The sequence below is a fragment of the Tinamus guttatus genome, unplaced genomic scaffold, assembly GCF_059628265.1.
Source record: "Tinamus guttatus ecotype Peru unplaced genomic scaffold, ASM5962826v1 Tinamus_guttatus_pri_ptg000004l, whole genome shotgun sequence".
Taxonomy (NCBI): domain Eukaryota; kingdom Metazoa; phylum Chordata; class Aves; order Tinamiformes; family Tinamidae; genus Tinamus; species Tinamus guttatus.
The window spans coordinates 9,947,809-9,971,732 of NW_028288538.1; the positions used below are offsets into that span (position 1 = coordinate 9,947,809).

The window sequence follows — 23,924 nt, forward strand, 5'->3', positions numbered from 1 at the left end:
CCCACTAACCCTTTGACCTGATCCACAGCCAAATGAAGACTATAAATGTAGACCAAGTCTCAGTGGATAGAAGAGCTGGGCCAGAGTTAAAATTCAGGGGCTCCCTCACTCCCCCCTAAACAAAATCCCTTTTGCCTTTAGCACCATTTTGCTTCCTAACTATCCCAGGAACTCCCTTTAAAATTCTAGGGCCACTATATAAATAAGCCAATTTTAAAAATGGTTGGTAGTATATACAATAAAAAAGACCACTACCACAGGTTAAGGTTGTCCTGTTACCTCTTTTATGGCTTACAATGTACATAGATTAACATAGGCACTGTCTACTCCATTACTTGTAGTAGTGGAATTAGAGTTTCATTTGTTGCTTCCTATAGGTTCATTGCCTTCAGTCTGTGCATTCAAAATCAATAAGATTTTAAAATGCTATGAAGAGTACTACTAATTTAGAGATATGAAACTTGACCAATCTTACTCCAAATTAAGAAAACGTTTCATACTTCAAGGTGATATGGGCAAGAAACTTGTATAAAAATATATTGTATAGAAACACGTTTGGAAAATTGCATAGAAAATATCCTTTTATTTAAATTGAAATAAGGCACGGTTTTACTAGCTACGGTTTGGCTGTAAAAATGCAAATCTATAATCATGTCATTAACAATATCTTTCCATAAAAATAGAGGTGCAGAAACACAAAACAGAAAGAAACCCCAAACTTTTATACAGAATGTGAAATAATCTGTTGTAAAAATTAACCAAATTTACTGCAATTCACTTGTAGAAAATTTGAACACTATTTTAAGTCAGAATCCTACATGTTATTATCCTTCAGGCTGTTCGCTGGCTGTCGCTGTTCCTTCTTCATTTCCTGCATAATCCTGATGTTCCATCATCTAAATGCAAAACAAAGATTACTCTTTATATAGAAATACTATTTTTCCCCCATTGGTCCAAAGTATTTGTTAGCTAAGAGAAATGTAATTAAACAAGTGTGAGTGCTTTAGCAGCATATAGATAGAAAATCCTCTACAAATGAGAAAAGCATTCAAGCCAAATAATCACAACTCTTAATTAATGCTTTCCATTACAAAAGCATATTCAACCCAAGGATCCAAGTCTTCTACAAGAAATTAAACCTATGAGACAGAAGCGTTCCAACAATTAAACACAGAAAAATAAAAGGAAATTGAGTTTAAGGAAGTTTTTCAAAGACACAATTAGCAGGACTTGAACTAGGCCCCAGGATCCTGCTTAATATTTACAGATAGCCTGAACAGAAAAGACTGTCTTCTTTTTTTCATGCCAGTAAAAGCTAACTATATTACAGTTAGCAAAAACTAACTGTATTAGCTACTTTCTTTGTAAAATTTCCTTTTATATATATAATAAAAGGATTTGTAAAGACCTGCTGCAGAGCACAATCTAAATCAAATTATTACATAGACCGGTTATAGTTTCAACTTAAAATAACTGGCAATAAGCCACCGAGGACATTTTTGTATTTTTCCTGGTAAAAGGCAGCTGCTTTCCCTATTTGTTGTTGCACTGTCAGAGTGCAGAGCGCCCTGGTTTCCTCCCCGGGAGCAGCTGCACTGGCAGCACCGCACACAGGTTAGCGGGAGCAGCTGAGACCCTGCGCCCAGGGGCTTTGCCCTTAACCTTGGGAAACAAGAGGCCAAGGGCTGGGCACTAGCACTGACTGCTGACAGCCACAGGCAGAAAATAAGAAAGCAGCCAAAAATGGAGCATGTTGAGGAGCTCCAATGCCCAGGGTGGCAAGATGAAGCCACAGATACCTTCTAACAAAGGCAAAATACTTTCAGAAGCAAAAGCACCCCTGTTTTCTAAACTAGGTAGAAAACCCTACATATTTTTCCCCATATTGAGGTATCCTGCCTAGTAGTAAAAAGGCTGTTTCTAAAAGAGTTACTGAATGCCTGGGTTTTAATAAAGATTCTCCTCCTAGTGCTAATGGCACAATTATCTTCTCGCCAAACTGGCGACTGCAGTAGGGGCCTTGGCAAGGCAGAGGCAGCCTCCAGTAATGCTGTGGGGTTGGGTGTATGTTTCAATCCAGTATAGATCTATGTACAGAACCAGAAGTGCAATTCCATTAACATGCCTTCCCCAGCCTTGTTCCCATCTCTGGGCAAACATTTTTAGGGTGGCAGGGATCCACGACCTTTTCTGACAATTTAAGGGCAGAGGGTCAAGAGAGATAAAACATCAAGTTACTTTAGTTATAAAATTACGTTATTACATAACATGATGGACTATGTATTAAAAAGACAAAACAACAACTAAAAAACAAACTGGAAATACCATCCCAACTGCTACTAGTAAAAGATTATGTAACATCTATACGTAGACATGAATGCGAGGGTCAATCTGATGATGTGACATTCATGAAATTCTTAAACCCATGGTTATAATTAATTTGTAAATATCCAAAAAACACTATTTAAATTTACAGGATTAAATGGCAGATACCTTCTGTGTAACATGCCAATAACAAGCATATTTATTTATTTTTTTATTTCAAAGAGAAGTAAGAAAGCTTTCTAAACACTTCAAGTGTGACAAATTCTGAAAAAGTTGCAAGACTGTATTGACACCTGAAAAGCTTTGAAATTGCATAACTCTTGTAGGTTTTTCAAAAAAAGACCTGAAAGATTATACTGATACCAACTAAAAATGCTATCTGTACTTTTTTGTTATTGTTGTTGTTTAAAAAAATATACACAAACACCACCCAGCAGCACACGCACTAAAGCCACTTGCTCCCTTCCTGTGTACTGCACAGCTGCAATATTGGCCAGTGGTCATGGGAAGTAGATGCAACTTCCCCAAGACAGACCTATGGTGCAATGAATTGTTCAAATATTTTCCTGGGGAGTGATTCAATACAAATCAAGATTAATCCATAAAAGTCATGAACAGCACACCTACAAGTTACGACTGCATTATTATGCTGAAAGCAAAATGCTCTCAGCTAAGAATCACAGAGCCTAGGACCCATCATAGAGAGTCAAATATTTCCCATGTGAACAAAGCAGTAATTGAAAAACTGTGTTAGAAATGCTATCCAAGACTTGAGTGCAGACAGCAGGACAGAAAAGTTTTAAGTTATAAAAATATAGGCTCACCATCTGATTTTAATTTGCACTCAACCTTTCCCACTTCATAAACATCTCTTGGGTTTGTATCTATTTTCTTTTCTGCTAAGGCTCTCCAATCAGATTTAAATTGTTAAAGTACTCTATTAGGCAAAAGAAGCTAATGAAAAAATACACATTTTAAATTCAGGATTTAAGACTTGGTGTCCAAGAGTTCACTCTCTGAAAATTCATTGTGTAGTGCAGACAAATTATACTTTATAAATACATGTATCAATAATTCTAGACTGCTGATTTAATTTCAACAGAAGATTATATTTAAATGCTTATATGCTCTAAGAAGCTTATTTGGAAAGCTTGCCCTGCTCTTCCCGTGTTGTGCTTAAGACAACAGACAGTCAAAATAAACACGATCGGTGTTAACCAGCATGAGCTGTAGCCTAGGAGAGGAACCAGCCTCTTGCTGGGCAACCCGATCCCAGGGAGATCGCGGGCCCGGTGACTACGGACACACCGCAACACTCAGCACAGAGGCAGGGGACACAGCCCTGCTGCCTGGCACTAGCCAGGGTTTCATAACGCAGTGGCAAAGTAGGTGAAGGAGGAATTGTGCACCTGCAAATATAAGTATTTGCACATAGATACCTGCAGGTAACTAACCCATCTTAAGTGTTTGAAGGTACTCAGAGGGGGTGGGAAATTAAGGGGTAGTGAGGTATACACGGCTGCCCTTCAGTCTTAGGAATCATGGCTCCATTGGAGAGAAGGAAAAAAAAGAAAGTGTAAGAGCAGATTCACTTCTGCAGCTTGTCTTCACTTAAAAATTTATTTTAAAGCAGTTTTTGTCGGAAAAATAAAAACACTTTCATTTTGATTGGAAAGTGAGAATAAGTTAAGTAAGCATAAGAACAGGAAGAGAAGAAAAACGTCCTTTATTACTCTAACGAAGCAATGGAAGCACCAGACAGTCTTCATTAGTTGACAAAGGAGTCAAGCTGCTGCAGAAATTCATATAAAATTATTCTTGGATAAGAAAGCTTCTTTTTAAGGTAACTTCATACCAATGCTATAGCAAGGGTATTTAATTTCAAATGCCATGTTAATGGAATTCTAAGTTCAAATTAAATATTTTATAGACAAGGTATTCAGAAATTGTCATTTGCCCTCCTCTGATGAATTACTCATATATTTTTTTAAATAAAAATAGATGCAAAAAAGAAAGAAAACAGGAAGCAAAGATAAAAAATAGCAAAAAGAGAAACCATAACATGGTTAATAACATTGCATTAAAAGAAGGCCATAATCACACCTTGTAGCAAAGGCGTCCTGCAGGAGTCCAATACCTAAATAGAATTCATTCCATTATTAAAATCACATGCAACAAAATCATAAAGAAAAACAAAACTCAAAAGAGATAATGAATTATAAACAAACAGTGGCATTCATGAAGTTATCTAAAAAGAGTCTGTGTAAAACTAGGTTCTTGTGCCCCTACACTTCAGACCTTTACCCCACCGAGTCCGCAAGGTTTCCGCCTCTGGAGGACAAGCAGATCTCACCCCTCCAGCCCAGTCCAAACTAGCATTTTTTCAGCAGCCTCGGGGTAGATAGTTACTGCCTTTCTACATCTTTCTTTCTCAGAGATGAAGACTTGGACTTTTTTTTTAGTACCAAAATAAAGAATTTGTTGGAAGCACATGTGCAAGAGAGCAATACTAGGGTGATAAAGAATTTTGCAAACGAGTAAATGAGTTTCCTCTGGGGAAAAAAAATGAATGTAGATTTTCTGTGCACAGTTCCAGAAAAATAGTAATTTTAGTAAAGTTACATGAGATGTTCAATTACAGACAAATCTAGCAGGGGAGGAAGGGGAAGAAATCAACATTCTAAATTGTGCCAGATATGAAGTCATCTGACCTCAAAAAAAAAGAAGTTCAGAGCAGTTTTAATCCTTCAAAAAAACAGTTGAAAGGACATGAAATAACTACTATGGCAACATAATGCTTCCAAGTATGAGTTTTACTGTGAGAAGTGGAAGAAACTTTGGTTTGGTAAGAAGAAGCTTGCCAGATTTATTTAGGTCAATCTTACTCAGAACTCAAGTGAGGAAAATAAAGTGTGAAACTAACTCCCCAGCAGACCCCGAGTTATTTGGCTTTGCTTGTGCAGCGCTATGCATTTTAGAATGACAAAGAGTCTCCTCTCTACACCCAAATGCAGGGTTCGTTCTGACCTACAGAGCAACATTTCTGTTCATTACACCTGTGAAGGGAGAAGGCCACTCTTCTTTAGCTCATTTTCAGCTATCCCCTAAGTAATGTCCTCACTTAATAAACCTTTTGCAGACAGAGAGGCAGACAGCCTAATTAAAGCCAAAGATCTTTTCCCGAGCAGTTTCAAATTTAGCCTTCAGCTGAAGCAGGTGTGGAGTATTTGCCCGGTCACCAAAGTGTTTAGATGGCAATACTACAGGATCTGTAAGACTGCAGTTTTACATCTCCAGGAACTAACAAAACCCAACTCCCATGGTTTCATCTCAACTTGGCAATCCACAAGTTGGAGAGGCAGAAACTATAGCTTTCCTCTACCAATTTACCAACAAACCCCACCACTCCCTCACCCAAAACTCTGCATCTACTCTTAGAGCTCCTCAACAGCCTAGATACAGGACATAAAAGTAGCCTCTTAAGTGTAACAGTAGTGGCCTTGAGGTCTCTGAGGCCATCACAAGGCTGGTCTGTCTTATGACAGCACAGTGTCCGACTGCACTGTGACACAACACAGTTATGTAACCACTGGATTATTTTGTCACCGATTCCTCCACATAATGGAGGACAACATAAGACACCAGGGGTGCATGGAAACATTTCTAAAATCTACTTGATCACTACCTTTTAAAAACTGTATCTTAATACAGGACTACTGCAGATTGGAATTCGCACACTCAGTGAGCTGAGTTACACCACATCAAGGTGATAGATGAAGACTGTAAAAACATTTAAAAGTGGGGAAAAAATGGTTGGTCTGTGTTTTTGTTTTTTCTCTCCTTCTTTATCTTCTTAAATACTGAACCAACTGTTCTAATTCCCTTCAACTTTGTTCTGGCAAGCTAGCTAATAAGACTAGGAATTTTTTAGAATAAAGCCTCCTTTTGCTTATTCTTTCTGAAAGATAACCACCAGTAAGACTAGCAAAAATTGGACTGCAGGTAATATATTATTAAGTACTCAGAGAAGAACATACACAACCAAAAACATAACAGGCATCCAACCTACCTGATAACTGCTGCCCTTCCAAAACTTCTTCATCTCTTTACGTCTCCAAGCAACAAGTGAGCAAGTAATGAGCGTACATGGCACAAGATAGAGCAGGGCAGGTTGTCCCATCTTCATCAGTGCCAAAACAACAAAAGTTAGCACCATACCAACAGCATAAGCTATAAAAAAAAGTACACATAGATATATATTTACATATTCAGAGTCAAGAATAGGTGAAATTTTATAAAATCACTAGATTAGTAAGCAAAAAGAAAGTTTTTATGTAATATTTACTTCTTTCAATGTAATTGAAGAAGAAAGATTGCAAACATATAGCAACCATTCTCAAAGCAACTGACTACCATTAAAGAACACTCACTTTAAACACAGAGGAGTACATTATAAAACACTATGAGGATATTCTTGACAATATTGAATCTTTACCTGGCGAAAACTAACTAGTTCTGCCACTAATTTTTTTTTTTTTAAAGTAAAGGATTAACATTTCTGAGTGTCTCATAATTACCTATTGTACAGGAAATGTAATATACTGAAGAGGAACCTGTTTGAACATCAAATCTTCGACAATATGCAACCAGAAGTCCTTGAAGAGGGGAGAAAAAAAAAAAAAAAAAAGTAATGAGAAAAATTAGCCCTCCTCAAATATCTCCCCCTTCTCCACACCAAAGCAGCACAAAAAGAATTTACAGTAAGACTTCCTATTATTGTGTGTTCTTCCAAGTTTCTTATCTGGAAATTGTTATCTTACGGAAAGCCAAGACCCAATTTAAGAAATCCTATGGTAAGCCTCAAAATCAAAAAAAACATAAATATGCTAGTAAGCATGGTATTACATGTTTTTCTTCCTTTAAGTCAGCTAATTACAATGTGTTACTTCCTACTTTGAAGTCACTAATACAGAGGAGCAACAACGCAGTTTGAATACTTCCCTTCAGTGGCATTTTAATATCCTTAAGAATCAGCAATTTTGCCTCAGTACAAATCACAAAATAGGGAAAAATGATCCATTCAGGAGATGCCTCTTTGCACTTGACATAAGTAATTTGCCCAAGACTCCATCCATTCATGGCAAAATTCCATTCCAAAGAGAACCGAAAAACTTGTGATAATGCAGAAAATTTGTTTTCCATTACCTTCCCTTTATCTATGCACTGCATGATACAAAATTACTAGAAATTCTTAGAAATCTCATAGAAAAAGAATATTTTGGGATATTTAATTAGTACTAGCAATTGGACTCATCTATGGCACTTATATGTGCAGAATGGAGTGCTACAGAAAAGCAAACAAAAAAGAAAGTCTATTTAAGTATTTGTTGTATTCTGTATTAACAAATCTCACCGCTGCATTTGATTCCATAATTGCTTGGTAGAATGAACTCCAAAGCAAGTCAGTTGAGAGGAAATATCAAATATTGAAACACAAGTTAAAACTGCAACAAAATAGGTGCTCACCTGGGACAATGATGTCTCCAAAACCCAACAACGAAAATGGCACGTCACAGAGTGTTGATGCAGAGTATTCAAGTCTAGGCACTCTAATAACCACAGGTAACTGTAAAACAGTATTTTAGAAGCCCACATAAATCTAATCTAAAGTGTCCTGCTGTTGGCATTTTTTTTCTCCTGAATGAAGAAGCAGTTCTAATATAACTTTAATTTATCAAATTAACGCAGACTTTCAAAATAGTAAAAACCTAAAGCAAAAAACAGAAACCAACACAAAGAGTGGATAAACATAAAGCAATAGATAAACCAGAATTTCATATTTACAAATAATATGCAAGCACCAAAAGAAGTTAAGAAGACATTTAACCATATAGTAACAAAACTGTATTATCATCATCCTAACTATAGAGAGTATTGACCAATGATATCCAGGCCCTGAAGAAAAATTTGGACAGTCAGGTTTTCCCCAAAAGAATAGTCTTTTCAGAGGGAGTGATTTAAAAATCCAGTATCTGAAATACAATCCTTACTTTCTCATGGGGAGCTGAGCGTTCAGTAGGGACTTCCACCAAGTTTCCATCACTCTAGGATCAAACCCAAGTCAACAGGTATTTAATACTTAAAAGAAAACAGCAAAAGCTGGCTATATTTTGTGAGAAGGTTATGCTGAAAAGCGCACTAATTGCTAATTGAATTAGCTGCAAAATGTCAGTATTTGTATGTTATATATATAAAACATCTATTCCTACCTTTTCACTATTTCCAAAAGGACCAGCTGCAACTTCAACCATTATACTTGCCCCGTTCTGAAATTAAGGTTTTTAAAAAAGTTAATGATTTAATATATCAAAGGCTTCATAAAACACATAAAAACTGCTTATTCCTCAACCGATAATTCCAAATTGGACAAAACCCTGACTATAGAAAAGGAATACACTAAATTCATACAATATAAAATTGTACACATTGTATAGAATGCAGTTGTTTAGTATAGCCTAATCTAAATTGAGCGTCAACCCCCTCCATACACACATACACAAAAAACACACAAAACCCATGTACAGCCAAAAGTTCAGCTGAAATTCTGCCTTTTCTGCCATGATCTTTCTGCTTCAAAAGAAGAGACAATACACATGCATACAGGTCAAAGTACACTGCAGGCAGCACTGCAGCACATTCTGACATAAACTCCCAGGAACCAGAAGACAGTCATTTTTCATCATCATCCTGTCACATAATCTGGGACAGCTTATTGCTGGTCATATGACTGCTGTAGTGAGTCACTCAACACAGTTTATGGCACCTGCACATGCCTTGAGCTCTATGGAACATACAAGAGGAAAATTTAGGTCAGTGCTGTCTTGGGTGGAGGAGGGGACAGAAGTCAGTGCATATGCATCAGGAATACTGAAAATGCTAATCTGTTCCGCAGAATAGTGCTGCTGCGATCAGAGAAGTTTGTTTTTTGTTTTAAAGAGAAACTCGCAGACATACCTTTGTGATAAATGGTGTTATGAAGACAAAAAACACATCATATAAAAGGAGAAGGCCTAGAAGTATCACACAGGACTGGTTAAAAAAGGAAAAAAGAAATATTATATTACCACAGGTTTCCATGGGCTGGATTGTTAGATCCCAGTACCACAACTCTATCACAGTTTTAAAAAATAATATCCTTATTCCAACACAGCATTTAGAACTGAATTTTTGTTTAATAACTGGCATTAGAAACTTTGCTGTTTTTAATTATTTCTTGGCTGTTGAAAATAAACTTCCTGGGACTACACACACACACACACACACACACACACACGTATGACATTCATACGTCGTTTGAATGTTTTATTAAGGAAAACAACTTACAATACCTTAAAGTTGGGCATCTTCAGTGTTTTAATAAAGTTTAGGCAGAAAGCAACTCCCAAGATATCTTGCAAAATCCAAGCCCACCTAAAAAATAAGAACAGTTTTTCACACATTGTTTAAGCTCACTGCTAAAAATCTAAGGACAAGAACAATTTTAGCTGTTACTGGAAACAGTAAGAGTACAAAGTGGAAAGGAAAACACAGAGTTAGTTTTTTGGAAGTACTGCTATTGAATAGACAATGGGATAGTCAGTTCACACTATCCTGTGATCACAAATTGCTAAGTATTCCTTATCAACTTGCTAAGAAGAAAATGAGTTGAGCAGGGGTAATAAAAGGGCCCTGCTACTCACTTTATGATTGCTCACTTGCTTAACATGCTGTTGACAGGAAGACCCAGTTAAAATGTCTGGCTCAAGAAGATACTTTGCGTTGTGCTATAACATTGCTTATTTATAGTTCTATGCTTGCATTTCTCTTTTTGCACTTTTTCTCCCCTCTGTGGTCATCATTAGCAATTGAGTTCCTCCCCTCCTTCATAATTTTTTGTAACTCCAAATAATCATACATTGTTATTCCCATGCTTGCTAAGTTTCATAATCATTTTTACACCCTTTTAAATTATCAGTGCTGTTTAGAAGGCTCCCATATTCCAGGATTAGTTGCGCGTTTGGAAGCTTGCTAGTATGAATTATTCATTTTACTCTTTCAAGTCAGAATGCATCACTTACCTATCTTCATTTCGAAACACTGCCCAGACAACAGATGCTGCTATGCAGAACCCAGCAAGAAAAATAAGCCTCACTTCGATAGTTTTGTTGCAACATGTAACCCTAAAAGATAAACATTAAGTTAAACAGAAAATCTGCAACAGTCAAAACACATCCTTATGCCATGACAGGTCTTTAAGCTGACAAGGTGTTCTCACCTCGGGAGCTCCTCCTCTGCCCCTGCATTGGAAACAGAACTCGGGTGCAGCCTGATCCAAGCCTTCTCCAGGCTACATTTAAAAATGCCCACAGAAGGTGGACCAAGTTAGGCTTCTATGGCCTCATTTTAGTAAGGACATTCAGAGAAGAAGGCAAGCAGATGAGTTATTAATTAATACACTTCTGCTGTGCAACAATTATACCAAGAGAACTATGCCAGTGAAGGAATGTAAGGTCATGATTCCAGGAGGGGTGGGGAGAAAGGAAATCAATCTGGTTTTAGGACACCTAATACAAGATTAAAATGGAATAAGCATGCACTGCAAAACTGAGAACCAGTATCTGTTTCCATGGAGATTTAAGAGGTATACAATACCTGCATAGCCCAAATGGTACTTCTCCGATTAATGCAGCAAGACAGTTGTAGAGACTCATTGCAGATGCCAGGCAAAAGACTGATATTATGACATACACTAGATAAAAAGAAAGAAAGATGGAAATCAGTGACAAAACATAGTAGGAAAAAAAAAAACATAGCAAGCAGGAATTAAATAAAAGGATGTATATTTGATATAAACTGTTCTCAGCTAGAGTACTGCTCGATACATTGGCATGAAAAGATGACAAAAAACACTGAAATCAGTAAGGCCATTCCATGCTGCCAGAGATCTCATCAAGCAAAGACCTGCATTTGAAGTTTCTGAGTGGGAAGAATGCAATTTACTTTTTTCTTCTCCTCTCTTTAAAAAGATTTTCACAGATTTTCTTTAATGATGGCCAAACTAGAAGAGCTATTCTATGACTACTTTAAAAAAAAATTTATAATATTCCCACTTCAAGTTTTCCCTGTAGTGCCTTTTGTATGCTCAGGAGGCAGCAAGGGAAATATTTTTAGCTTATTGGTACTTGGTACTACCTCCAACTAAAGATACTGGGACTTGCATTCTCAATCTCTCATAGAGATGTATCAATCTCCTCTCCCTCTTTCCTTAATAACTACAGAATTTCCCCTGGACAGCTTCCTTACCTTCAAAAAAATTCAGATACCTGTTCCAAAGGACACAGAACTGGGCTCCTTAGCAAAGAGCTACTACATACAGTCTTTGTACTATTTACATTACTTCCTCCCCCTATTTAATTAATTACATTGTCCCCCTTCCTTTACATTTTCCCTTTAAGTGGCCTCTTTCTTCACTTCCCAAAACTCACCTAAAACTCATCTCAGAGCAAGCAGCAATAGGGAATTTTCAGCCTAAACATTTTGATCAAATTAAATAACTCAGGCTTTAAATCGGAAAAGTTTAGCAGAGGTAGCATTCCCAGTAGTTTAAGTAGCCAAAGTTGAACAAAATCAGCAGTCGCCACAGGAAAATTTCTTTTGCAGAAGCAGGAGGATAATTTTTAACAAGTTCTATGGAAAGAGTGTAGATAATAAGCTTTCATAATGAAGTTACACTGCTCTTACTAAAGAATGTAATTTAAAACAATGTGTGTCTGCCGGTTGCATGATTCGAGGGCAGGAAAAATCTGCCAGCACTTTGGAAACCAGGTTTTACTGTCCCAGTGTCACTGAAGAACTTAACATCACTGTTAGGGGGTTGAGGTTTATTCCATTACGGCATTGCCATATATCCTAACACCTTAAGTAGGGCATTTGAGCCACAGACTCGGGGTCAATGCAACAACAGCTAATAAAACTTTCACTTTAAACACAGTTAAGGTATCGTGACCCTCCCAGCAACATCAATAGACTTTACTGCTGGTCGCCAGTCACCCCTCCTCCACATTACTTCAGTTAGAGTTAAGAACTGTCAAGGCAGCCTTCATAAGCAAAGTTTTATTCCTTTTTACATAGCAGCTAGATCTCTTCAGCTCTCTTCAGTCTTCAACTCCCTTAAACATGAAGAGAGCAATTAAGGAGAAAAAAAAAAAAAAGCATTCATTTTAGTTCAGAAATTTGGCTTTTCAGACTTACAGACATAAAGAAATTTTGCAGAAAAATATAAACCAAGTTAGATGTTCCATTGTTTCTTACCGAGCCATTTGTAGAAGAAATAAAGCAAAACTAGCATGACACAACAGATGACAACAAACAAGATGACTGTTAGAGGGGTGAAAGTAACATTTTCCTCCTTCTTTCGTCTTGTTTCTCTCTCTCCAGGATTTGCCATAGCTTTCAAGTTCTCACTGTTTTAAGGAAGTCACATACACATTTATCTCAGATGACAGATTCTGAAAGTTTTACCAAGGTCAGAATTGTTTGTTATAAAGCATGTTACAACATTTTACTTTAAACTTTCATATTATCATTAGACTTCAAAAATTTCAGAAAAACGGTATGCTGATTTTTGAGTTTCTCTCCATTTTAATGGAGATGTGCCCTCTTAACTGAGCTTAAATCACAAGGAAATGATTCTTGAGAACCTTTCCTTTCAACGATGATGGACTCATCAGCTTGCTAAGAAGCAACCCCCAGTCAAAATCCCAAACAGCATGAGCAAAAAGCGTCCAATAACAAAACCCTGGAAGCTCCTTTTCACAATGTGTGCCCTCAGCTGCCTCAGTGCATCACCTCCAGCTTCAGGACTTCTTGGGCTAAATGTAGGCAGCCACTTTTGACTTACTGCACTTTTATGATAAGTCAAAATCATGTATATTGCACACGGCTTTGAAATCTCGACTATAAACATTTCATTAAGTGTCTTCAAAAATGTAAGTGTTAGCAAAAGGAAGCTTGCTAGCACCAGTTCTTTTACACTTCTGCCTCATAATTAAAAGAGTAAAGGAATGGAAACAGGAACACAGAGACTTTCACTGAGAGTAAAAATTCTTTTGGTTTCTGGGCATACATACTCCATATTTATGCCTCACCAGAGAATGAGGAAACTGAAATTGTTGTGTTTTACTCTCTTCTTTGAGCAGACAGATCTGCTACTCTTTGGTACAGACACTGGTGAAACTCGCCCATCAGATAACATGTTCCCAATGAAACCCAGGACCTACCTACAAAATGCTGAATTCAGCACTGAAACAACCACCTTCAAAAGAAAGCCCATAGAAGCAAGACATTTTGTTAGATGAATCACTGCCTTAGAGGACACGCTTTGAATAAGCGGCTTTAAAAAAAAAAAAAAGAAAGAAAGAAAAGCACCCTAGATTTATGAAAGTGCACTTCTAACAAGCTTAAGGTAATTACATCTAGTTTTTGTTCAGTATGGGAGACAGCATTACATTTTGTTATATTAACATTCAGTGCAACCACACCCTATAGCACTGCAGGGGAAAGAAGCAGCATAATCAGATCCAGACTTTCAACTCCCCCCTCTGCCCCCTCCACCTTTCTACTTCTTTCATCTCTTTCAAAAAAATCATGAAGATTTGCATAACAACTAGTGGGAAAGAGGAAGCCTCTTATCACTCAGGATCCACTCCCACTTTTCTGTGAATCAGGGCAGCAGACCAGCATGGGGAGCGGGACACCCGGGCAGGACGCTGGCCTGTTTGGGATGCACAGACATCCAAGAAGCAACGCAGAGAAATCCTAAATAGCCAGCTGAGGGCAAGTAGTCGTACAGATCCCTGCCAGTGCAGGCAGTACGTACAATGTACACACACATGTACCTTTCCCAAACCTGCGCTGGTCCCGATATGGTCAAGCTGGTCAGGGCAGCTGGAAGGCAGCTGTTGGCATTGATTTGAGGCTTCATATTGCAGCCCACTTGATTTTAAAGATGCCATCACTAAAATACCTACATTGTCACAAATATTGGTGTATTATGATATTAATTTTAAGATATTTGACAATTTGTCAAAATATTAAATTAGAATTAAATACCCAACTCTTACCAGTTTATGCCCAAATCCAAAAAATTATTTGACCCAAGTTGCTCAAGAAGCTCATGGCAAAGCAGATAAAGAATTAGAGGATCTACGTGCAACTAACTAGTGCCACAAAGGAAATTACTCCTCACTGATCACAGCCTTAGTTTTCACAAAATTTCACATCTTGAACAAACTTACAGTTCTGATACTCCACTCCAGTAGCCTCCCAGTGCTACAGTAAACACAGCAATTACGAAGATGACAACCATACTGCAGTCAAACTCCGGCAAAGGCGGTGAATAGAGAGTCACATTAACTTCATTTCCCAGAGTCTGAAAAATAGCAAACAAGTGAGTTCATAAGGACAAGAAGGAATTATTTTGCTTATTTTCAATACAATGAACATCATAATTTCCTGCTCTTAACTTACACAATGTGAAGAGCAAATTTTCAGCTTACTGCACAAGATATGCTTTCCATGCCACTTTCCAGGATGCTCAGGTTTGAAAGCAGCCCTACTGCTTGCTTAGGGAACAGATACCACGAGGCACAATGATACTTTTCTGAAATCTTTCAACACTTCTGAGAACTTGGGACTCTAGCCCAAACACGTTTTTCATCCTCAAGTATACCGAGTGCAACTGAAGATTCTGCACTGCAGTAGAGCTGATTTGGAGGCAGGTTACCTTGAAATACACAGATTACAAGGCTCACTGAGATACACGAGGGAAGGTCTGTCTCTAGTTCCTGAGACCAAGAAACTCCTGGTTCAGAGGCAGGCAAGATGCTTCAGACAGGTGTTCTCTCGGGAGATGGTAAAAAATTAAGGTGGCAGAAGTCATTAACTAACAGTTTTTCAGCAACGTGATTTTGATGGATTCAAAACAAGAGGAAGAATAAAAAATTGTCTGGAAGCTCTTACAAGAAAAGAAAGATAATAGCAAGAAACACACATCTGAAGGACACTAAAAGAGACTGAAGAGAATAAAGAGATATAGATGATACCGAAATGTACAAAAAAATTGAAAGCAAAACTAAGATGCCTTAACTTGACTGAAAGATAAGATTCAAGAAACAAGGATGATAATTTGAAATGGAAGAAAGGAGAAAGGTTTGCTGTCGTAGGTGAAGTCAGTCAGGACATCTATAGCAATCCTGCAGTGAAAGCAGACTTTAGAGATGTGGCAGAAAAACAGATTTGTTAACAGCCTACACGTGGGATAAAAGCAAAAGAGCTGAACATGTCAGACAAGTTTGGCTACAGGAAGATCAAACTGGCAGTGGAGAGACCGAATGGGAAGTTCAGTAGTCAGAGGAATACACCAGCCATCTGTGCAGAAAGCTGATTCAATTCAGTATCTGAATTAGATGATTGCAGATATTAACCTTAGTGCAGCCTAAAGAAGTCAGAATCATTCCTTTGCTTTAAGTTTGTTACGAAAGTTCAGGTAATCAGATTTTTTAAACCAGGTGAAAACACATCAAGAACTAGTGAAACATTATAGTTGTCTGATGTGAACATTTTAGATAAAGGCAAAAAAAATCTGTTCAATTACAATTAATTCAATTATGTATTTACTATTCAATTCTCCCCTTATTTTTTCCATTTTTCAATTCTGAAGTTTTTCTTATAAGTTCTAAAATTCTTATAAAGTAGAATTCATGTTAGAATCCATATTGATTGCTTCCTTACTGTTCTGCTCCTTGCCAAGAACTTGCTAAGTGTCCATTCCCATCACAGGAGAACCAGAGTGAAAGGCATCTCATCAGCTCTCACTCCTGCAGAAGAGCTGGCCGCTTACTAGAAAGCTTGCGACGTTCTGCTCTTGCTACCAAAACTCATCACATATCTGATGCAAGTGGTAAAAGCCAACAGAAATGAAGTCTAATAAGAACGAGTACAGAGAATGCTTATATAAACTGGTTCCCTTTAGACTGGTATCATCTCTCTTAATTAAAAGAAAGAGAGAAAGCTGGAGGCCTTGGAAAAGTTCAAACAAAAATGCAACTAGAAATACAACTAGGCAGTAGGAAGGGTGCAACGGCTGCCAGATCCTAGAGCAGCATCTGTCATTCAAAACAACTGCCAGTGACATGACGAATGGCTCTGGCAAAAACTACATCAGAACTAAGAAAGGATCACTTGCAGCCGAGGCTTTGTTTCCCACACCTTTTATGAAAGCAGCTTTCATTTTAAGACAAAGCTGAATTTCTTGATGTCTCGTACAGCCGTTGAACCATTGGGCACACTGATCTACTAGAAAAGCTACTTCACTCAATTGTTATAGCTACAGAGACGTGATTCTACGTGACTCCATCCCAAACAATACCAGGCAATAAACTGCTGCAGAGAGAATTCAGAACAAACCAGGGGTCTAACCTTGCCCTAATTTTCTTCTTCCTGTTCCTATATCTCAAAAACACTCAAAAATGACATCCACCTTTCCTGAAGGAACAAATTTGAAGACAACAGAGGATAATCTAAAACCAAAATGCAGTATTCCTCAATGATTATGGCAGAGTGAGAAAAGAAATCACAAACTTTCAGTCACGGCAGTGCTTTGCATGAACCAACCTTTAGTGAGTGAACAAACATAAAACAACCCAAATCCTATATACATATATATGTATATATATATATATCTAGGCACAGTTTTAGTTTTCATACTTACCTAAGACAACTTTCCATGGCAGCTCTAAAGATTAAGAGCAGAAATAGTGAAAAGCTTGCAATTCAAGGAGCTAAAATTATGCAGATTAGTACTGGCCTCTGCTATGCATACGAAAATAGTGCAACTGCAAAAGTTAGCACTTATTTAACACTAAGTCAAAACAAAGTGAAACAGTACGTTTTCTTGTTCAAACCCTCCTCAATATTCTGTAACATATTATTAGATGTCAACACAAAATAAAACAAAAAACAAGTTTCCTTTTTTGCCTAAAAGCGTAGGAAATACCACAACTGCCACATTTTAAAGATACATGCTTGGTATCTCACCATGAGTTCATCACCTCTGACCATACTACCCAAATTCTCTGTAACAGATGCTGTCATGCTATGGAAAAAGAGACAATCAACACAAAAAAAAAAAAAAAAAAAAAAAAAAAAAAAAAAAAACCACGACCCTCACTCTTTCCTCAACATGCAGCCTGCTAAGGTGCTGCTTGGCTACAAGGTGTCATGCCACCACATAAAAGTTTAACTATCTTCCTTTCTGTGCTGACAGAATAGACCTCTTGGGCTAGAGCTTTCTATGCATGTCAGGCATCTGCAATTCCATTTATACCTACTGGATGGCTGTTCAGCTGTAAGGATTCTAAGACAACTCTACCTACAACTGGGAATTATTTTTCATATTCTTAGTCTTCTAACCTGGCATTCTGTAAAATTAACTTGAAGATGAAAGACAAGAGTTTCCATGACTTAAAATCTTCCTCTTCTGTGAAACTGAGAACAGCATCTATGCACGTGGAGGTCATCACAAAAACACTCGTACGTGACAAGTTTTTGAACAAATGAATAAAATCATTTTAAGTTTACATGATCTATAACATGCTGAAATTATACTACTTACCAGCTGCATATCCATTATATCACTATATCTTATAAGAGCAATTGGAAGAGTCACATCTTTAAACTCAGTCTTGTTATCTGTAAGGGGAGACTAGAAGAGAAAGCATCAGTGATAAGAATGTCCAGCTAACTGCCTGAGCAGGTGGCTATAAACAGATTATCCTTTAAATTTCCATGTGTTTATAGGATTTAAATTTCCATGTAAATTCCCATCACTTTCTAATGGAGATAGAAATAGGTCAGGGAAAACAGACAATACTACCAGACACCTCTGAATTCACAAAGGTCTAATACTATTGCAGCACTATACGAGACAAGTCAAAACTCAATTTATGTTCCCAAAGCTTTTGAAGAGTTCTAACTCGTTAAAATCACCCAAAGCTATTCTGAAATGGAAAATACCTGTACATATATTTTCACTTGTAATAGAGAGCAAAAAAGCAGCAAAAATATCCGTTGAGACACTTCAAAAGGCCTTTTTTACTTCCAACTCTGGATGACAATTTCCTGCTTTTTTTTTTTTTGCTGCACATTGTGTTTAAAACAAATTATCACCTAAGATTAAAGGGCGTTCAGAATACACCAGAATTAGGAAATAATGAAGACAAGTATTTGCATTCAGAAACATGAATAAAGATACAAGCAACAAGTTAAAAACAGAATTCAGCTATAGATTGTTTCCAATGATAGAACAGGGTTGCAGAGAGTTAACTCTGAATGACCCTCTGGTCACAGAAGGCGCAGGTGCACTATCACCGTGCCCTGCAGAGCAGGCGAACTGCCGGAATCCCACATACTCGTGGGACTTCTCTCAGCTATCTCTGCACAACACTACATCGGGCCAATTTGATAAAACATGAAAATCACATGTTGCAACTTACTAGCCCAGGTTTACTGGCAATCAGCAGCATTTTAGCACCCAGACTTTCGGCAATTATCGCTTTCTCCAGAAAAGTGCAGTTTCCTCGCATCACTACAACTGCTTTGTCCTTCAGTAAGCCAGGAGCAACTTCCGAAGAATTGCAGAGTACCGTAGAAGTCAGGTTTTCCAGGATCCTGAAAGTCTGTAGAGAGAAGGGGAAAGATAAAAAGAGGAAAAACAGTACTGCAAAATAAGCTAGAACTCTAGACTAATACGCTTCCTAATCTCAGTTTTGCAATAAAGCCAAAAGAAGTCAGGAACATGTAATCAGATTACCAGCTGCTGCAGACTGCAATACTGAGGAACTTTTAGAATAGTGTATCGCTGAAATACCCGGCTCTTGCTAAATGCAATTTCACAGCAGACTATAATTTATACAAAAGAAATCAGTATATAGGAAGATCATTGCTGGTTGTTCTGGAGAGTCCAAGTGTATACTTTGTGACATTTGCAGATCTCAAAAGCCAAAAAAACATGGATCCAGATGCAATATAACCAGTTCTGAAGTGTAACGCTTGTTGAAAAACAATACGTCAATTTGACAAAACAGTATTTGCTTAAACAAGATTTCTGTCCTTATTTTAAAGTTCAAATTAAGATTGATAGTGATTTTAAAGCCACAATCAGTTTTCTTCAGTTAGTCCAGACATCTCAGTGGCCAGTGTAGCACAGTAGGATGTAGGATGCTTGAGCAGAGGATGATTGTAGCTTCATTTTGTATCAAGGTAACCTGTTTACAAATGACAGCAGAGAAGGGGGTGGAAATACTGCGGCCTTGATCCCTTCCAAGCACAAATTAGTTCCTATTTATATTAAAAGTGCCAAAGGAAAAAAAAAATGCTTCTTTGAGCCAAAGTAGGATGTGAGACAGAAAAACACTCAAAGAATACGGCGGAATAACAGACTCCAGATAATCTATTCCACCACAGGTTTGCAAGGCAGTTAAACAGAGGATGAACCCAATGAGCCAATAAGCACACTGCACCAGGATGAGCCATTTGTTTCTCAAGTTTGTGGCATTTTTGTAAACAAGTACACAAAAAACTGTACTCCCAAATCTAAACTAACCTGCACATACTGATGACACTTGAGATATAGAAAAAAAAACAAAACCAAAAACCACAACAATATCAGAAGTGCATTCAAAACTAGCTTCTAAACAGAGAGAATACAATTTTATAAAACTTCAGAAGTTGTTTTTCTCTTTTCTTTTTAAGTGGAGAGATGTTTATTATGGAGATCATTTAAGGTGGGGGAATCAAAACCCCAAAGTTAAGTATTAGAGCTGATCCAAATTCATATTGGCTTTTACTTTTCTTAAGAAGTATGATTATAAACTCCTTACAGCATTGTTGAGGCTTCCAGGAAGAGTCGTCCAATTGGAATTGTATATTATACAGTAATCCTTTGTTTTTGGAGGTACACCATTTCCAGCAGCATGCAAGATTCCCTCTTCTGCCCTTATCTGCAATAGACCAGAATTTTCTGAATTAAACAAAACCCGGTGCAGACATCCTTCTAAAAAGATGCTAGGAAGACTTGGCAAAGGAGATGTACTCGATTAATTTACTTTCTATGATGACCGATTCCATGAAAGAGGTAAATAGCGAGGAAGAAGGAAAACAGGTAAGAAAAATGTCACTATATTATGCTACTATTCTCATTTCAAAAACAATGTATCCATTACATGGATATATGTGTCACTGAGAACAATACTAGCAAGAAATGCAGGCGAGTGATTTCAGAATAAAGACTCTACACTTTCTACAAGAGTGTAAGGTTTTAAATAGAAAGTAATTAAAACACTACATGAAAAAAGTGAATTATAGCCTTTCATTTGCCAGCTTGCAGGCTTTGGAATGCCCTCTACCAATAATGCGGCAATTCTTGGAATATTTTTAAATCAGACAGTTATAAACATTAAGAGATTAATTAGTATACTTCGAGTGAAAAATTGTTCAGGAAAATCCTTGTCCCTCTTTAATATTACTCTCAAAGTCTCACATGTACTGTGACACTTTCTGACACTTAAAAAACATACACACATTATTAAAATGATGGTTTTAAGAATATACACTTATCCCAAAGTATTAATATACTAATAAAGGTCAACTTTCTAAGCAGATAATCAATCAGATTGAGAATTAAAAACAGTTACTGCTACAGAGTAGTGAAAACAAATAAGCATTGCTTATCTTAAAACGTCACTTTTAAAAAGAGGTCGATGATCTCATTTGACTCTGACTGACCTTCATATCAGGAAGTGTCAGGACATAAAAAGAAATGAAACCTGCTGCAGATTCCAGATTTGCCTGAGAGAACACTGAGCTATTAGGCCCTAGGTACACTAAGATGTTAAGATAAGAAGTAGCCACTGGTGTGGGGAGAAAGCCCACATATTTGTCAGGTGCAAAAGTCTAATTATTAACAAGCTCCACTGAGGCATTTCTCCCCAGGCCAGCATATCAGTATTCTACAGCAAGTGAGACCTAGGGAGAAAAAGAAAAACATGTGACATTGTTTCAGAGGTCTATGTCTGCCTGGTTTGAATAGCAAAAATCCTTCTTCAGAGGAATCCATTATATTGGCTATAGAGCACAAACATCTGCTGGGAAAACTGTGTCAAAGGGCCCGAGTACATTAACTGTTTAAAATAGAACAATTCTAGCTAACAGCTCAAGAACAAGTTCCTCTGTGATTTATGATTATTACAGAAATCATCAAGCTTTCCTCTTAAAATGCACTCCTCTAAAAAACATAAACTAATGCAGAATTATGTGCAACAAGGACTTCCAACAGGCCTAAAACTAACAGTGATTATTTGCTTATTTGATATGCACATTTGGCTTGGCAAGCCTCCCTTCCCTGGGAGGGCAATCAGGGAGAGCAATTCTGCTTATAAAATGGGGGAGAGAATACCACGGAGCGATGCTTATCCCGACACATTCATCGATGAAATAAAATTAAAAAAACAAGTGTTTGGAAATTAAAGATAAACATTACATGCTACATCTTATTTGGAGCATCCCTACAGCCCTACTGCATGTGACTAAAGGGTTTTTTTATATTTATTTTTGCTACTGCAGCAGCTTCCTTGTTTCACAGCAGAAAAGGGCGGCTAGTCTGAATAAAAAGTCTTGCAGTAAATTTTGCTACTAAGGAGCAGACAACAAATCTTACCCTTGTCATTCTTCAAAAACACGAATTTCTTATTGAGCACAACATTTGCAATCATGCTACTTAAGCAGAGAACTAAGACTCTGTCCTAAACAGATTAACCTACTTGCATAGGGTGAACTAGCTCCAGCAGCAGAACCTCCCCACATGGAGGAAAGGCTTTACAGCTGCCCCGGCTCCCAAGCATCAGCATCACCTTAACTTTCCAGTTCTCTAGTCACTTAGCTTCCAACAAACTCTTTGCTGTTTTTGACAGCTGGTTCCTTCGCCATATCTATTTCATTTAATAGCTTTAAACTCTCCTGAATTATTTCTCGTTTTGGCAGAGCAGAGGCCAACTCATGCTGTTTCCCATCTTCCCTATGTCTCTGCTAGGGCAGCTGCATAGGCTTGGGCTGACCTGTTGGAATTGCCAATTAGCTGCGGGAAAGCACTGGAAATCCCACATTTTATGTCGGGCAAATTACAACACAAACCTCAGAAACATAAAGAAGTAGGAAAAGCACAGGCACGAACGGAACAAGCAGGATTTCATGGTTGTGCAAGCTGCGCCATGACTCTCTCCCTGGTTCCCACGCAGATGAAGGGGCTGGTCATGGGGCTCTCTGGCCATTACTCCGCAGGAGGACCAGCGCTGCGCGTTAAAGCAGGTGAATTGCTGTAGTGGCCCTGCCACGTACAGGTGGCACCTCCCGGAGCACCAGCTCCTCAGGCTGTTCCAGTCCTTGGATACAGTCCTTGAGGCTGAATGACCTGACCTGATCGCTCGCTGCCCTGAGAGCCGGCTCTCTGCGGCACCTGCAGAGCGAGGGCGCGCGTAGGGCCCGAAGAAAACCCACACTATGTAGTTGATGTTAAAGATGCCAACGAGGGCTTCTCGCGGGAGAGCACTCTGGATCCCCGCCTTACCGATCCAGGGTAAAAAGCACGTTTAAAAAGCCCCAAGGACGGTGTAAAAGCTGGCAGGGCGGGCGGCCGCGGGAGAGGCCGAGGCACCGGGGCACAACCGCGGCCCCGGCGCGGCGCCCGGCCCGGCCCGGTCCGGTCCGGTCCGAGGGGCTCCGGGCGGTGGAGGAGGCGCGAGGCGGCCGCGAGCGCAGCCCCGTCGGGAGGCCCGAGGGACGCGGAGGCCCCGCGGCGGACGGAGCCGCCGCCTCCCCGGCCGGGACAGGCCCCGCCGCATCCCGGCCCAGCCCTTACCGGCCCGGCGTGGCCCTTACCGGCGGCAGCAACAGGAGGAGGCCACAGAGCGCGGCCGCCGGCAGCACCGCGGCCCGCATGGTCAGCGGCCGCCGCCGCCCGCTCAGGGAACGGCCTCGGCTCGTCTCGGGCGCCCGCGCCCCGTCACGGAGCCTCCTCACAGCGGCGACGACCGGCGGCGGCGGCTCCACTTCCTCTTCCGTCCGCGCGGCCGCTGGGGGCTCCCGCTGCTGCCGCCGCCGCGCGCGGCCTCCGGCAGAGGCGCTGGGAGAGCAGCGGGGACGGGGACGGCGCCGGGCCCGGGAAGGGGGTCTCGTGGCGTCGCCCCAGCGAGGAGGCACCGGAGGCTCCTGGTTGGGCCCGGCTGCTCCGGGGGCGAGGGGGAGGCCCGGAGAAGGCAGCAGGGAAGAAGGGGTGGCGGAAGGGAAGAGGAGGCCAGGCCGGTGATAAATCAGGGCCCGGGCCGCTTGCCCACAGCGGTTACGGCAGTCGCTGCTGGGGGAGGCGAGAGGTTCTACCCCAAGTGCGTGGGTTTCCCATGGGCAAAACCAAGGAGCACATCCACAGGGGATGCTCCCCAGCAGTTTGC

General features: G+C 39.4%; 1 protein-coding gene across 1 annotated transcript; it reads right to left on the reverse strand.

Annotated features, from left to right (window-relative positions):
- Positions 1-220: 220 nt before the first annotated feature.
- Positions 221-23,478, reverse strand: SPPL2A (signal peptide peptidase like 2A). Its single transcript, XM_088540237.1, has 17 exons — positions 23,356-23,478; positions 20,304-20,423; positions 18,918-19,100; positions 18,038-18,127; positions 14,661-14,794; positions 12,676-12,827; positions 11,017-11,113; positions 10,443-10,544; positions 9,714-9,795; positions 9,340-9,414; positions 8,595-8,651; positions 8,376-8,429; positions 7,852-7,951; positions 6,903-6,980; positions 6,395-6,555; positions 4,429-4,462; positions 221-896 (listed from the first exon to the last, which is right to left on the reverse strand). The coding sequence occupies exons 1-17, from the start codon at positions 23,413-23,415 to the stop codon at positions 865-867; spliced, it is 1,611 nt and encodes a 536-aa protein (XP_088396363.1). The 5' UTR covers positions 23,416-23,478; the 3' UTR covers positions 221-864.
- Positions 23,479-23,924: the final 446 nt, after the last annotated feature.

What these genes read in the sequence shown, in the direction of transcription:
- SPPL2A (XM_088540237.1), bottom strand. Translation starts at nt 23,415, where the DNA reads ATGCGGGCCGCGGTGCTGCCGGCGGCCGCGCTCTGTGGCCTCCTCCTG. An exon ending in ATATAATGGATATGCAGCTG is followed by an intron (nt 14,795 to 18,037) that starts GTAAGTAGTATA and finishes GCTATTTTTCAG; the next exon opens with ACTCTGGGAAATGAAGTTAA. An exon ending in TGGAGTGGAGTATCAGAACT is followed by an intron (nt 12,828 to 14,660) that starts GTAAGTTTGTTC and finishes TCCTTAAAACAG; the next exon opens with TGAGAACTTGAAAGCTATGG.